The sequence below is a fragment of the Nilaparvata lugens genome, chromosome 3 (assembly GCF_014356525.2).
Source record: "Nilaparvata lugens isolate BPH chromosome 3, ASM1435652v1, whole genome shotgun sequence".
Classification (NCBI taxonomy): Eukaryota; Metazoa; Arthropoda; class Insecta; order Hemiptera; family Delphacidae; genus Nilaparvata; species Nilaparvata lugens.
In genome coordinates, this window is record NC_052506.1 from 96988515 (window position 1) to 97005124 (window position 16610).

General features: G+C 33.0%; 1 protein-coding gene across 1 annotated transcript; it reads right to left on the reverse strand.

Moving 5' to 3' along the window:
* Positions 1–651: 651 nt before the first annotated feature.
* LOC111050010 (regulator of chromosome condensation) lies at positions 652–13819 on the reverse strand. The gene is made up of 7 exons (XM_039425208.1): positions 13665–13819; positions 12252–12364; positions 8407–8780; positions 6916–7132; positions 5274–5417; positions 3689–3973; positions 652–2800 (listed from the first exon to the last, which is right to left on the reverse strand). The coding sequence occupies exons 2-7, from the start codon at positions 12343–12345 to the stop codon at positions 2640–2642; spliced, it is 1275 nt and encodes a 424-aa protein (XP_039281142.1). The 5' UTR covers positions 12346–12364; positions 13665–13819; the 3' UTR covers positions 652–2639.
* Between the last annotated feature and the right edge of the window lie 2791 nt (positions 13820–16610).

Genomic DNA, 16610 nt, shown 5'->3' on the forward strand with positions numbered 1-16610 from the left:
CATGTCTTATAGGCTATAAGTACCGTACTGTATCCTCAAGTATTAATTATCTTATAGATTTAATTAAAAGAACTGGGAATAAACTATAATGTTTTGCTGCAACTCCTTTCTTCAAACACAGATATAGAATATAATTTGAAATGATGAGATACAACCTATCAAAGTTTCAAAGATCATCAACAAGCTACCCATTACAGCGGGGACTCTGCCACTGGCAAGCCTGAGGAGAAAGTTGAGGCTGTTCCTTGAGGATCACCCGTTTTATGCGCTGAATGAGTTTTTCAGTTGTGAAAGTGCTGCTTTGGAGCGGTATTTTACTTGATGCCTGCTCTTGCCTTGAGTGCATGCTTATTCTTTCATTTTTAATGACTTGTCTATCTGTGCCCATCCAATGTGGTTCACATTATGGACAGAAACAAACATAATAATAATAATCTTGGTTTAAATTACGTCATGACTCATAAAACCTTTGTTTTACAACAAATCAAGTTTAGGAAAAATATTCAAGAACTCTCTACTTCAGTATAAAGACCGAAATATGGCAAACGCTATTACCAAAAACACCAATATTTTATTCATCTAAAAATTACCATTGAATATGCCAGGGTCTTTTTTGAACGAATAAATGTGTTTAAATAACACGAATAAAAATATTTTTAAAATATATATTACATTTTAAAAGAATATCTACATTCAGTTCAACAAACATTGTAAAAAATTATTTTATTTTAATTTGTTCCAGAACAAAACCAAAATTCAACTTACATTGTTAAAAACACAAACCAACACTTTATAACTAAACATAAATACTAGGCACTAAGTTATTGGATAAAATCCATCTCGTGTACAAATAATAAATTAAGTCTCGGTAGACAAAACTAGGGAACACAACAGAATATTGTAGAAACAGTTATTGTTAACTAACAAAAAATTGTTAAATTTACTTACAAAACACACACAACTATAAATTCGCTTTCATGTTGTAACAAATTAAAGCATATTATTAAACAGAATGATAATTTACGGCATTTAATAATAAATACCCGTTTGATAATAGACTTAAAAGTAAATTTAATAATAATTAGAATGCTATTGATCAAGGAATCTTATTTATGTCTCAACTTCTAAAAAATAAAAATTATATGACAATGAAGGTTTGCAGAAACAATTGATTTCCTACTTTCAAAGAAATGATTAGTGAAGAATAAAAACGTGACATTTGATTAGACGATACTTAGAAGGAACTGAAGATAATTTTTTATTATTCGAAAAATTATCACTAAGGCGAACTTTATAAACATTCACATTATAATCTACTTATCATAAGCTTGATGATAAATTTGTATTTGAAGTGTGAAAATCAGAAGCAATTTTATAAGAATTAGATGAAATGCAACTTCTCAGATAAATGACAAAATTAAAAAATACTGCACTCATCTCAAAAAGGCCATTTCTAATAGAATATTTACAAGTAATGCTGATTAAAAAGAATTACTTTGTAGTATTCGCGGCAACCATCTTCAAAGATCATTGCCAGTGAACTCTCAACATAATATAATATGGACTAACAATGATGTTTATTCAGTGTGAACTATAAATCTTACTATGGTATAAGGTAAAATATTAATTTGTGCAATCAATTCTCAGTTTCACCATATAATAACAAGGTACTTCATAAATTATTTGACATCTCAGCTCACTACAATTTCCTCAAACTCGCTACAGTTTCTCATGAATGTCCAAATGAAACAAATTAAAGTATTTCCAAGTTGAATATTCTTCAGTAATTCGCTGTTAATCAAGTCATAAGTAAGTTTTGATATCACCATTCAGACGTCAAATGTTCGATTTTAATTTGATGGCTTGTGCGTACACTGCGAAAGAATAGACACTGTAAGATTCTTGAGTCGCCTCCTCCTTCTTTTGTCACTACATTTGAGTTCATGCCCTTAAACTTCACTTACATTTTATAAAATAGTTTCTTTCATAGAGTTATTATAGTTGAAATGCCATTAAAGAAATTTGAATTGAATTGTAAATCAAGCAGGTTGAATTATAATTTTCAATATTGAGCATCATTAATATTCTCATTACAAACTACTGAAAAAATACTTAATATTAACAACAGAAATCATGATTGTGACTAATAAATAATACAATACCTTATTATTATTATTTACGTAAAAGATGTTTAGATGTTTAAATTCAAAGAAGATAATACCAAAACACAAATTCTGAGATGAGAATTGCTATTATGATTTGTAAAATAAGACTTAAATACAGGATAATTAAAATGCTTATAAAAGAGTTTATAATCTTCACGAGATTATAAGGATAATCCACATAGAGATTTTAATAATCACCACATAGAGAAACATTTTAATAAAAATAATTAATTCACCATTCGAACGTGATTCAGTCATACACATTGAACATGATTCCAAATTATATCAATTTTGACATGGCAATTCTCATTTACTTGTAATTTTTACTTGCGAAAATACATCTCAGGTTACAGTATAACAAAAAATAAAATCAATTCAATGGCACAAAAACTGTTTTTTAATAAGGGTACTTTACGTTGATTGATTAAATGTACTAAAACATAATGAGGTGGTAAATTCTAGTGGTTTTTATAGCTAGTTTGTCAGAATAACGGTATGCTGTCCACCGGAAGACACCTGTACCACTCGCTTGCCCTCCAATTGCTTTCCACCCACTTTTTTCGGTTCGTATAAGTCTTCCTCTTCTCCGCTTCCCAGTTGACCATTGGTGCCCATTCCCCAGCTGTAAATTTCACCTGAAAAAACAAACCAGTCAATCTCCTCAAATAAATTTAATCACAGTTAACAAATAGCATTCAATCTTACAATCTCCAAGGAAACTTTCAAAATTTTCTTTACAAACTTTCAGAGCATTGTAATTATGAAATATAAAACTTGACAGAATCACAACAAACGAAATCTAACATAACTAGTAGTTCTGTGAACAGTAGATCTAGCGCAGTTATAAGCCACAGACTCCTCTAATTCTGTCCTGTCCTGTCGTGTCGGCGAGATATCGGTGTGTAAACTACTAATGGCTGTTTGGGTTGTATCGTCAATGTTAATATTTTTTTGTAAACAACTATGCTACTATCATCAAAAGCTTACCAAGTTGAAAGCAGAGAAAAGTCGGGAGAAAATACTATGCTACTTCGAGTTATCAATTGCATGCCTCACTGCATGCAATTAATAGTCCACACAACAGCCGATTTATGATGAGTTATTCTGTAGTCTGATTTCAACGGTAATATTGACGTATGAAGGAGACTCCTTTTCCTTGTATATTATCCTTAAATTGCAAAATTTCCAAAAACCTTGAATATACGTCGACGCGCAGTTTCAAAAGGAACATACCTATCAAATTTCATGAAAATCTATTGCAGCGTTCCCCGTGAAAGCGAATCATAAATATAAACTTATAATCATAAAGAGAAATGCAAAACCGTCGACTTGAATCTTAGACCTTACTTCGTTCGGTCAATAAATTTATTGCTGAAGATAAATTATAATTATGATAATCATGAATAACTACTAGTAAAAAAACCTCAACTTCTATTCTCGGCTAGTAAAATGTTGATGAGAAACAACAGTGATTTATATAACATATGAGAATATTATTTAAAAGTGAGCATTTTTCAAATTACCATTATCTGTAACAGCAAACGATACGCTGCTGCCACAAGCGATTTCGACGCATTTCTTGTCCTGCAAGCTGGGGATTACTGTGAGCTCTTCAATGTCCTTGCCAGTCTCGCCCAACCCCAGTCTGCCATACTCGTGTCTGCCGATCACATACGTGACATTATCCGTGTCCAAGGCCAGCGTGTGATGTTGTCCTCCAGCTATGGTTAGCCAAGTATGCGTTGAAAACTGTTCAGATTTCACTGGATGGAAGTGACGAAGAATCTGAGACAACTTCTTACCTAGGCCTGCAACGGACAGTTTACGATCCAAATCAATAAACCGTACAGTACTCAAGAATTGGAAACAAATTTATTAATTTACACATTTCAAGTATTGAATTAATTTACAGAAAAAAATTCTTCATATGTATCAGTCAATCTAAAATAATTGTTTAGCTAAGGAGTTGATGACTTCATTCGGAACTTGGAGATAAAGTACTCAAGAATATTGCGTAGGTCTGAAACACAATTGGTTCTCAATGCGGTTTCTTTATTCCTTGATCTGGTGCCTAAAGTGATACCTCGGTCTCCTGTCTAGTTATACGCACGGTTACAACTCCATATTTAATCTTGAAGATCAATATAAGAATAATGTAGTTGATTTCAACTCCTAAGAGCTTCAAAGATCCTAATATAGTACGTCAATTTTGTAATGACGTATTAGAATCTTGCATCTTGTAATATTACTGTAGTTTCAACTTTATAAAATAAATATTTAAATTTATCAACTTAATTTACAACCCATGCGAGCTCACACTGAATTAAAAATATTTTTAAATATACCGGGTGTTTCAAAAAGAATGACACAATTTTAAAAAGTTATATTCATTTTTAAAAATTATGCACACCAATTTTACATCGAATTACTCACACAAGTATCTAGTTTATGATGATGTATTATAAGTGTTCTATGTGCCCTCCTTTTGAGGCTCAAACGACATCTAGACGAAAACCAAATTCATCCCAGACTGTTCGAAAGATGTTTTCTCGGACTGTAGCTACTGCACAGTTATCCTGGGTTTTAGCTCCTCAATATCAAGTGTTAAGGGAGGAACATAAACACCATCTTTAACGTATTATTCCTCCCTAACCACTTGATATTGAGGAGCTAAAACCCAAAATAAGTGGTAGCTTCAGTCCGAGAAAACATCTTGCAAACAGTCTGGGATGAATTTGGCTACCGTCTAGATGTCGTTTGAGCCTCAAAAGGAGGGCACATAGAACACTTACATCATCATAAACTCGATACTTCTGTGAGTAATTTGATGTAAAAGTGGTTTGTGTGCACCATTTTTTAATTAAATATAACTGTTTAAAATTGGGTGATTCGTTTTGAAACACCCTATACTTGACTTCTTAATAAGATACAAATTACAATTTGATGAAGTTCGCAACGATCATCTGAAAATAATCAAATACATTATTGAATAAATTCATATTCAGTGTAACATAGTTCAAATTGAACTGTAATTCTCAGGAGCAAAACGTTTTAAAAATGATTTTCGAGCAACTAAGTAATCAAAATATAATTCGAATATCAACTCACCTAATTGGAAATAGTTATTTAAACCGCACGCATAGATATTATCACTAGATTTTTCTTTAAAAAATGTACAATAAGTTCCAGTCCAAATGTCGTCAACCTTCTTCAATTGTCTACTAGTTACTAAGGCCGGTAACAGTAACTGATCTGTAATGAAAGAAAATTAATTACATAATGCAATAGATAAACAAAGGAGTTAGCTGCAATGTACTTGATCAAGTTTGCAAAAAATAAACTTACTTATTTACAACAGTATCCGAGTTTTCCGTAATATCCGGTGTTACCCAAACTATAAATAACACTAAAAACTATTTCATAGTTCATTCGTTGATTCAGTATTTACACACATCATGAATGCAGAATACTAGCTGCAACGTATTTGATTGGGGGTATTTGACGAATTGTAGAAAATAATCTTACTTATCTATAACAGTTTATTTATAACGCAATCCATTGTTACTAATTACCAAAACTACGAACAGTAAGGCCGGTTACAGAGCTTGACCGACCGTCAGTGCGTACGTCAGTCGCGCTTGTCTTTTCCATAGATATTCCATGTATCCGTACAGAGCAGGACTGACGGCACGCATGCGCACGGTCAGGACCGTACTGCGTACGAAAACCATCGGTCGAGCTCGTGCGCATCCGTTCCATCGGTCGACTGACGCGCTATTGAAACAAATAGAAGCTTTCGGAGCTGTACTGATCAGTAACCCGATCGCAACATAACCAATGTGCTGACACCTCTCCCGATAATCAGCTGATATTGAATTGAATAGCATAATGAAATAATTATTCAATTAATAGTGTTATTTGCATTCAGAGTTTTCCTATACATTTCTTCAATCATATCTAAATGTTTTATTGGAAAAATCATAATATATTATTAATATTATCTAAATCTGCAAGTATTCCCAATGGTGTTACAAGCTCGAAATAACTCATCAAAATTTCTTATGGACATTCTGAGGTAGTTGAGAATGTATAGTTTGTAGTAGGTAGTATAGTAGGTAGTTTGAATGTATCTTCATCCCCAAGCAATGATGTATATAATGGTACTAAATTCCCTTTGAAATGCTCTTTGGGCGACCATCATGTGAACTTGATATCTACGTCTTTTAATCTTTCGTTTACGAAGATAATAAGCTGCAATTAAACAATCTGTAAAGGCGTCCATTTTGTGAGTCAGAAAAACTGATGTATAGTCAGGATGGTGCATACGCACTGACGGTCGGTCGAGCTCTGAATGTGTAAAACTGATTCATCCATGCGTACGGTCAGGATGATACATACGCACTGACGGTCGGTCAAGCTCTGTAACCGGCCAAAAACTCACCAAAACAACAAATAGTAGAATCTATTACATGGTTTATTCGATGATACAGTATTCACACTCATTATGAATGAACATCAACAATAGAAAATAAGTAACCCCGTTTAGAAATATTGTACATGCAGAATAATATGTATTATGCAGAATACGCATATTGGTTAACGATTAGATTCACCTAACCTTCTGCCTTGTAATAAACTATTTATGTTGTATTTAAATTTTTTCTCAGGCACTAATTTTCGATGTTTGATGTAGTATTATAGGTGGTTAACAGTAACTATTGCAGCAATATTATAAGAGTGGAGTACTCACTCATGCCTTGCCTACTCTCTCTACTAGCGGCTCGTTCGTAGAGGCGACCCAGTTGGCCCTGCTCGCCACAGCCGCACGTGTACACGAGTGAGTCGGCCGTCAACATCACCAGGTGATCTCCCCCTGATGCGATCTTCACCACCTTGCTGTCTAACGGCATCTGAACCGGAAACTTTTCGGCACCGTTCAGTGTCAAACCCATCGAGCCATGCGAATCCTGTATAAGAAACCGAACCAACATATTAAATTCAAATTCATTCTATTCAAATACATATAGTACGATATTGGTACACATACAGCCATACAAGAGTAGTTGACCGCTGTAAAACAAAAATTGATAGTGAGTTATTGAAATGATAAATTTTATTGTTCGCAGCATATTTGATATAGATTGTGCAATGCAGACTTTCAACTGTTTTAGCGTCGTGATAACAGATGTTAAGTGTTGCCAGAAGCCCTAAAATTGATCAGGTGGGTTCTGAAGCCTCTGACACCAGACCTAAGCCAGCCAGGTAATACGATATTTATTAGTGTTCCTGATTTGAACACGAGATGTATAAATATTGTAATGCACACACTGATCGTTGTAATGTCTAGTCCACACTCCTGCCAAGTCGCTTGCAAAAAGGCCAACACTATGTAACTTGGGTGGGGAAGTGAAGGCGAGCGGTGGCATAGTAAGCATCCACACTCTCGCGCTTGTAATTTTTTGGACGCACTTGACAAGAGTGTGGAAGCGGCTTAAGACCTATGGAACAATTATAATGATGTGACATAACTTATGCCACCCACTCCCTATACTCCAAAGCTCCATAGCTTATACCCCACTCCCTATAGAGATGGTATTAATTTCATCAAACCATTCTTGTATCTAGTTCATAACAAGGATTATAAACTTATATCTGGTTGTAATGGTAGTTGGTAGAATGGTGGTTAGTGGTAATAACTGTCCAAACTTGGCCACAACAACGACAACAAATAAAGAGTTATTCTTCTATTATAGCATACATACAATCTTTACTATCATACTAACTCATCCATCACTATCACAATTTTACAACAAAAAACTATATTGATTGAATCAGATAAAGAATAAAAACAGTATCATCATTGTAGAATACATGAATATGAATTATTTCCATGTATCATATTTTCAGCTTTCAATAAGAATAATTCTTTCTTTCAATAAATTTTATTTAATTTCGCCATAGAATGTTCAATTATACATTTAGTTCTATATAGAATGTTCTATATATATATTTTTTTCAGTATCATGTGTGATTCATGAATATGTATATGTTATGTATTCGATACTCCTATATGCGATCATGCTCGAAAGAGCATATGTGTAAGTGTAATGTTATTTTTTGTGATATTGTAATAAATAAACTTGCCAAGAGATAACTTGGATTAGATTTTTAATTTGGAATTTGATGAGGGGAATAGAAACGCCAAAAAACAACTAATACTTGAGTATAGTTGTAGACTTACCCTGAACGCTCCCCAAGCGAAGACCCTGCCATCGTCAAGTAGAGCGGCAGAGTGTGAATCACCGGCCGTTACCTGCACCGCCTTGCCAGGCAGGTCGACCGCCCCCGCCTCTGTCTCGCTGCCCTCTTCACTCGTCTCCCGACCCAGAGCGCCTTCGTCGTTGCATCCGAACGACATCACTTTGCCTTGGTCGGTGAGACATAGCGTGTGCATGCCGCCAGCACACACCGACACTATCTTGCCCACGTCATTCACCACAGCTGGGCGCAGCCGCTCCAAAATGTCCACTCCGAGCCCAAGCTGGCCCACATCTCCCTGTCCGAATGTCAAAACATCTCCCGCTTTCTTTGTGTAGTTGCGAACTTCAAACAAAGCTGAAAATATAAAACACAATGTCAACAAATCATTTATAGAATAGTTTCTACTTGTTAAACGACAGGACATGAATCAATAAACAGATAAACTCACTCAACTTGATCAACATCGATGTACATAGCTTTACATAGAAAGGTTTTAAACCTTTCAACCCTTGTTGAGGAACATGAAAATATTTTAAAAATACTTTTCAAGTACTCATTTTCAACTTAAATACTATTTTTAGTACTTGAATACTTATTTTCCAAGTACTTCTTTCCATCCGAATAAAAACATTCTCCAAAGCATCAAATAGTCTCCAGAATGTATTGATATTTGTGATTTGTAACCAGGTAGGAATTTAATTCCATGCGCTTTACTTACGACAATGTATATACTGTATTTCATTAATTACAATAGGAAAACTAATGAAACTTTAATTATTATCTAAATAAAAAATATGTTAGGCCTACGATAAATGAAGTAATAAATAGATAATGCTCATGTAAGAAATAAGCAACATACAAATATACAATACAAGCAACCTGTGAAACCTATACAAAGAATTTCATTTCGGAAATTTTCTAATCAATATTATTTTAATTATTGGAAGGATTGTCATGTACGAGCAGGTGAAATGCAATTAACTGCACTAACAAGGGCCAACAAAAAGGAAATAATCCAATAAAATAAATTACATTAGAAGCATAATATCGATTGAAATTTATAAGTCTACAAGAAGTATGCCATTCGTGGACATGAATATCTTCAAGTGAATCACACAGAGAATACGTTCATTCAAACAATGCAAAATTATGTTTTTATAGAACTTTGATGTTGTGAGCCTACGCTAACAGTGCATCAAGTTTTTTGAATAATCTAGATGGAAATAATTTCAAACATGCAGAAAACTTTAGGCCTACACACATAAATACTTTATAAGTCAAATTTTACCACAAATATACAACATTCTCACTGATACTAATACATATTCTGAAGCTTTGAATACGAAAATATCACAGACCATAGATATCCACATAAGCGGATGCAACGTTATATGGAGACCTTAAAATGCCTCCATAATTTTTAAAATTCATTTGCTACATTCATAAGGTATCGTGATGTTATCATATGCCCTGAAAGTGAATTACCATTCAAAATATTATGATGATGGACAAATTGATAAAACAATTGAAATTTTGGGAGAAGTAAGTTAATTAATGAAAATGAAACAAATCTCTATTTGGCGGAGTTTGGTCTTGGACTAAAAGAACAATGCATTTTTGGTTTTTTTCTTAGACAGATATGAAAATCATATTATTAATTCTAACCAGTGGCGTATCCAGGGGGGGGGATATGGGGATGTATCCCCCCCGAAATGGAACCTGAATTTTTTTGTGGCTGGATCAGCCACAAAAATTAGCATCTAATGCCATATTTTCATTATATTGTAATATTGTATAAATCGAAATAAGTGGCCTACTGATCACCAAAAAAACTTGAATGGAATGTTTGTTTTCAAGTCGAAATTACGTAAAATCGCACCAAATTGAAGGTACATTTTCAAAATTCTCCGGGGGAGGGCCCCCGGAACCCCTTTGTTCCGATTTTTTTCTGGATACGCCACTGATTCTAATAATTAGACTATTATTAAGAAATTATGAAAAATACATAACAGTCAATATTTAATAGAATGAAACATTCTTTGTGAATTTATTAAACTATATACACATTTTTTTCAATTTTGTGAATATGTCCGGATCAATTTTTTAAAGACACTTGATACCTTGGATACCAAAATCTTCATAGCAAATATGAATGTTAATTAGAAAAAAACCTTGATTCACTCATTCACTTGATCAATCATTGAATCTAATTGGCAGAATATTTGTGGCCATATATTTTCAAGGTTTAAAGGGTCCCGTTCTAAGAATATCGGCATCACAGATTGAAGGCCTCTGCAGACAGAAGCCCAGAACACAGGAGGAACAGTAGCTAAGAGCTAAACGTCATATTTATACTGTATGATCATATATCAAATCATAGATAAGTGATCGTTCAACACAGGGTTAACAGAGATCTAATAGGGAATCAAATTTTTGATGAAACTTGGCAAAATATCTATGATCTGATGAACTGAGTGGCGCAGGGAAACGAGAAATGTTCAATGTTATAGTTCACAGCTCTGTAGAATTGGTAGACGTTCTCAATTTCGCACAATTCATGTGAACACATTGCCATTTATTAATTGCTATTGGACTGATTTGGAACGCGCAATAACGGAGATATGTTGACGGCATTACCACATTTTACGTCATGAACGAGTCAGTGAGGAGATATCTAAGGCAAAGATGCACAGTACACTTCCAACAACACTACATGAACTGAAGGAAAACATTCGAAACAAAATCATTGCCACTCCCCAAGATTTGCAACACTGTCATTCCTGAGTTTCCATAACAGACTGCAAACGGGGTATGAGACCACAACTTCCTTATGGCATTTTAAAAAGTCTAGTAAATTTTGAAATTCTAACTGTAGAATCAAGAATGGTTTGATGAATACATGACTTTTCCTTAATAATATACTAGTTTTTTGGATTAATTGGTGAAAATACATTATTTCAAAATTTCCCGTTTCTCAACCATAACGGGCTGGGAACTCCAAATCTGAGCACGTCTTTCCGAAGCCATCTTGAAAAGAAAATACGTACTTTTTGATAGAACGCTCATGAATGACATTATGAATACATGTCTTTCCATAAGTATTCAACTAGTTTTTCCGTGGAAATGACAATCGCTTAAAAATCTATCATTTCCCTGCGTTACTCTGTATTATGACTGATATCTATGATATGATTACTTGATATATATTATATGGGGCGCCCTCATGTTAAAGCATCTACTGTCCATCACGAGTAGATGGACAATAAATAGCCGCAATTAACCAATGTTATCCTAGCGTTACCATAATATGGTCACACTAAACAATCAGTGAGAAAATGAGTGGGACATTTGACCAGTTGTTTTATTGAGTTTGAAAACATAGCGAATTGTTAGTAAAAGTATAGCTATTGTTATCAAATCAGTGTCATTTGTAACATAAATAATGAATCTTTGCTAGAACAGGTCTATCATTTCTATTGATTAGTTGAGGTTGGATTCGTCTAACAGTGACATAACATGTAATTTGATCGCCAACTTGTTTTTTTTCTAATGTCAGTATCTTCACTTTCAGTAAGGAAAGTTTTCGGCTTCTTTTTTAAAATAATATTATTTCAAGTTAGATTGAATAAACAATAGTGGAGGAAGATGTCATAGATCAAATAACTACCAGTATAACTAATTATATAGGATAATTACTTTTAACACTGAAAATTGATTATTAAAACTTGCTTGACTTCTCTGAATAATAAAGTAGGCAACTCCTTAGTGAAGGATCATGTTGGATGAAGACATATCAAAGGAAAAATAGAAACAAGATAAGCTTACCTGCTGAAATATTGTTGGTTTTGGATACCTTTGCTGGAGTTGGCCCAACACTCTTTCTCTTATTAGACGCGGGTAATGACCGTTTCTTCGACATGATTGATAAACAAATAGATCTGCAATAATGAAAACAATTATATAATTTTTCAACAATTGATAATCCTAGATCTAAACTTGATAAGCCAAAGTTTTCACAAATTGACAAAAGTAGCTTGTAGGTAAAACAGGAAGTTTGGTTGAACGACTCATCTCATAGCACAAACAAGCACTGTTTTATAGAAGAATGAACAATTTTTTTCTTAAAGCATACATTTTGTAATTAAATTAGTACCGTATAATTATCTTTAAATTTATATTGTTATCCATTTTATTATTTAATTAGAATTTTGTTTAAAATCAATATTTATTTATTAATGTAATTTTTAATATAATTTGCATTAACTTAGTATCAAGTTACATTGTTCATTTTATTTTATTTTTGTTCAAAAAGTTTATTAGGCTATCATTATTATTTAGCTATAGTATAATAATGCGCCGGTTATTCACTCATCATTTATTCTCAAAGCATTACATAAAAGACGGCTTCTCTGATTGGTTCTTGTGAAATTAGTCACGGTTAAAATTTAACCGGCCTTTGCACCAAGGTACCTTATACTTATAACTTCGTTAGTAAGCATGCCTAACTCAAGTCCAATAAAAGTATGATTAGGGTTAGAGCGCTAAGCAATATGAACTACAAAAATAGAACGTTGCAATTGGATATTGGGGTTTGTGATTGAAGAAAAATTGTTTAGGGTCTAACCTAACCCATTTTAAAACTAAAGATTATTGAGAACAAACAATAAGACTTATTCTCATGATGCAGTGACTAAAAATCATTAGTTTTTCGAATTAGCCTACTGTATTGCAATAATGGGTCAACTATGAATGTTTACTGAATCATGCATACTAAGCTGTATGCGATAGAAATGTTATATTCTTTAAATGAATCTGTTGTATCTATTGTGAGCACATGATCAGAATAACACATTGAATAAAAATACAATTATGTATTACAAATACTATGCAATTTTGCATATAGCTCAACTTATTGATTATCAAAATCCTTGAAGTTACAAATAATTATTGATTAACTTACCAATTTACAATATAGTTGATTGAAAATGGGTTAATTGAAGAGAAAATAAGATTTTAATCTTACTTTTTAATATAATAATATTAGATAAATAAAGTTTAGATGATCCAGTTGAATAGATACGGTGAGTATTTGACAACCATGCGTGGAAAACAGTATTACAGTAGGATAAAGATTACAGACTTGAGCTAAAGCACTTAGAATATGTAATGCATGCTTCTATACAAAATTAATTATTGAAAAAAGTAAATGATTGAAAAACATTTTAAAAAAATACTTACGGTTCCAATAAAATAATATTCTATTCCAACCGGTTTAACGGAATACACCATAACCTCAAAAGAAGAGAAACTCCTTGTGGCTTGTGCTTGTGTTCGTCACGTAACCAACGAAAGCGAACGAGCCAATCAGCAATCAGCCGTTGCATCAAAAATAACGGTTGGAGCAGATGTTCAGAAGATTTTTGAAGCAGCATTTTCTTTCATGCTATTCCGATTCTACCTAAAGTGGTTCATCGATTTCATGACATAAAGTTTGACAGAAGTGAAGTATCCAAAATCATACTTTTAAGAAACTCATTCTGAAATAATATTGTGAGATCCACTTTATAGTCAGTGGATATTATAGATTGATTCTTTATTACAAATTGATAACAATTTGCATACTAACAATACATTTCCATGAGAACAAATAAAAAATTAACTTATTCAGAACAAAAATAAATAATAAATGAGTAGAAAACTTTTGAAAACAAAGTGTAGAACTTATTTAATATAATATAACTATACAGTATATTATAGTATATTATACAGAATAGAAAACAGACTAGGTACACATAAATTATGAGTGAATAAATACCATTAATACTAAGTAAATAAAATGACTTGACTTTTAAACAGATAAACATACACACACAACGCTCAACGAAATCCCAACTCAATAGTATATTTCGCACCTAGGGCAGAAAATGAGACTTTTCCGGCTCGAAATTGGTTTTTTGCCACACTTGGATGTAATGAGCTGGTTTACGTGCGTCATATGGAGGCCGAAAGTGATTGTTTTCCGACCAGGCCGGTAAAACTTTACGGCCCTAGGGCTGTAAAATGACCTTGAATAACAGCTGATCGTGTCTGATCTCACAAAAATCATAGAGATAATCTCATAACAACTGTAATAATCTATATAATTATGTATCATGAATCGCGGTATCATGTCTATAATATATTTTATGAATTACTGTTTCATAATTTAATATTTATTATTGTGTTTTTGATATCAAACAATAGAATACGATGATATCTCCATAGCCTCAACAATATAATGTTGGCTGCATTGTCCATTGTCAGAAAGGTACGTATCGCAAGTATTTAAAAGTGAAGAATCAAATTTGAAATCAAAGTACAATAATTGTTTCAATATTTAAAAGTGAGGTAGAGTAATAATTGTTTCTTTTTTATTATCGAATTCCACTTCTTAATGCAATACAATCAACAATAATAATAGGAAAATACAGCAGAGATCTAAAGTTTAAGGTAAGCCTACTGGTGAAACTCAGCCTTGACTGAAAAATTCCTAGTAATTTTTCCGTAATTCATTATTAAAACTTTTAGATAATTTTTCTTCAATATCAAACCATATAGAGAAAACATTAGGCCCACTCAAGATTGAATCTTTGAATGTTTTCTCTATGATTTAACTATTTTCAGAGCAATATTTTGTTGTGAAAATGCCGGCAAACCGGCTTCAAGTTTGCCGCTATACACTATATTATAGTAGCCTACATACGTTACCTGACTTACAGGCCTCTTTGATCAAAAATATGCAATGGCCGAGAGCGTAAAGGCGTAATACATCAGAACTCAAAGCTCAGTGAATTACAAACATGATCTAGGTTCAAACCTCGATCAGTGACATTTTTTTTTGTCGATGAATTTCGACTTTTATTAGCTATTTTTTATATTAGTTACCGTAATTTAAATTTCAATCAATTTTTTAGATATATTTTGAGACAAAACTGTGAAATATGCAATTATATTAATTTTTTAATCACATTATTTCAAAATAGTAATGAAAATTTTATTCATCCATCTATCCATGAGATATTGCACCAGGCGCAAAGCGCGAGCTATAAAAATTCAAACAATTATTCGAAATATTAATAGTATAAAAATATTGTCACTATTGTAAATTATTAATTAGTAATATTGAAATTAATTGACAGTGAAAGTTGTCATAACCAAGATTCAAACTATCAAAATACGCTGTTTGAATTTTATTTATTTTCCAATTTCTTATATATTGGGAAGTTTTTTTTTGGTGTGGCGAAAAATAGCGTTCGCAACACGGGCAAAAATGTTTTTCCAGCTCTCGAACGCTTCAAGTTCTCGACTTCGTCTCGAACTTGAAAACCGCGATCTCGAGCTGGAAAATGTACATTTTCGACCCTAGGTGCGAAATATACTATTAAAGTCCGAGGCCGTAGGCCGACAATAAGATGATATTATTATAAATGTTTTAGTTATTGGATAATAAACTGAAATAATGAAAAGTTTTTTGATCAGCTGTTTTAGCACACTTAAAATTTAGTGGCCGGAAAGGGTACTCTTTCCAGCCTTAGCCAGAAAGAAACCTGTTCTGACGTGAGACAAGAGTCATCTGCAAATAATGTCTTTCAGATCTATGTAGGGACTGGAAAACAGCTGCTTTCTGTGCAGTGTGGCGAAATAGTATATTTCGCACCTAGAGCAGAAAATGAGATTTTTCCGGTTCGAAATGGGTTTTCAAGTCCGAGGCCGTAGGCTGAGGACTAGAAAAGATTGAGAGCCGGAAAAACATTTTTGCCCATGGTGCGAATGCTATTTTTCGCCACACACAAAAATAAACAATATATATATATATATGAGAATAGTTGTTTACTAAGCACTTCCGAAAGCAGAAGTGGAAGGTGATAGCTCTAGCAAATCTGAGGTAATCTGAATATCAGGAAATTGTCCAAGTAATTTTATTTTTTTATTCTGATTTGTCTAAATAACCTAAAAGATGATGTTCAATTAATATGTGGGAGGTTGATTTTATACTTTTTTATTCTTTCAAATGACAATAAGATGATATTATTATAAATGTTTTAATCATTGAATAATGAACACAAATAATGAAAAGTTTTTTGATCAGCTGTTTTTTGATCACCTTTGTTAGTTCCATGTTAGCGGCTCGAAAGGGTACTCTTT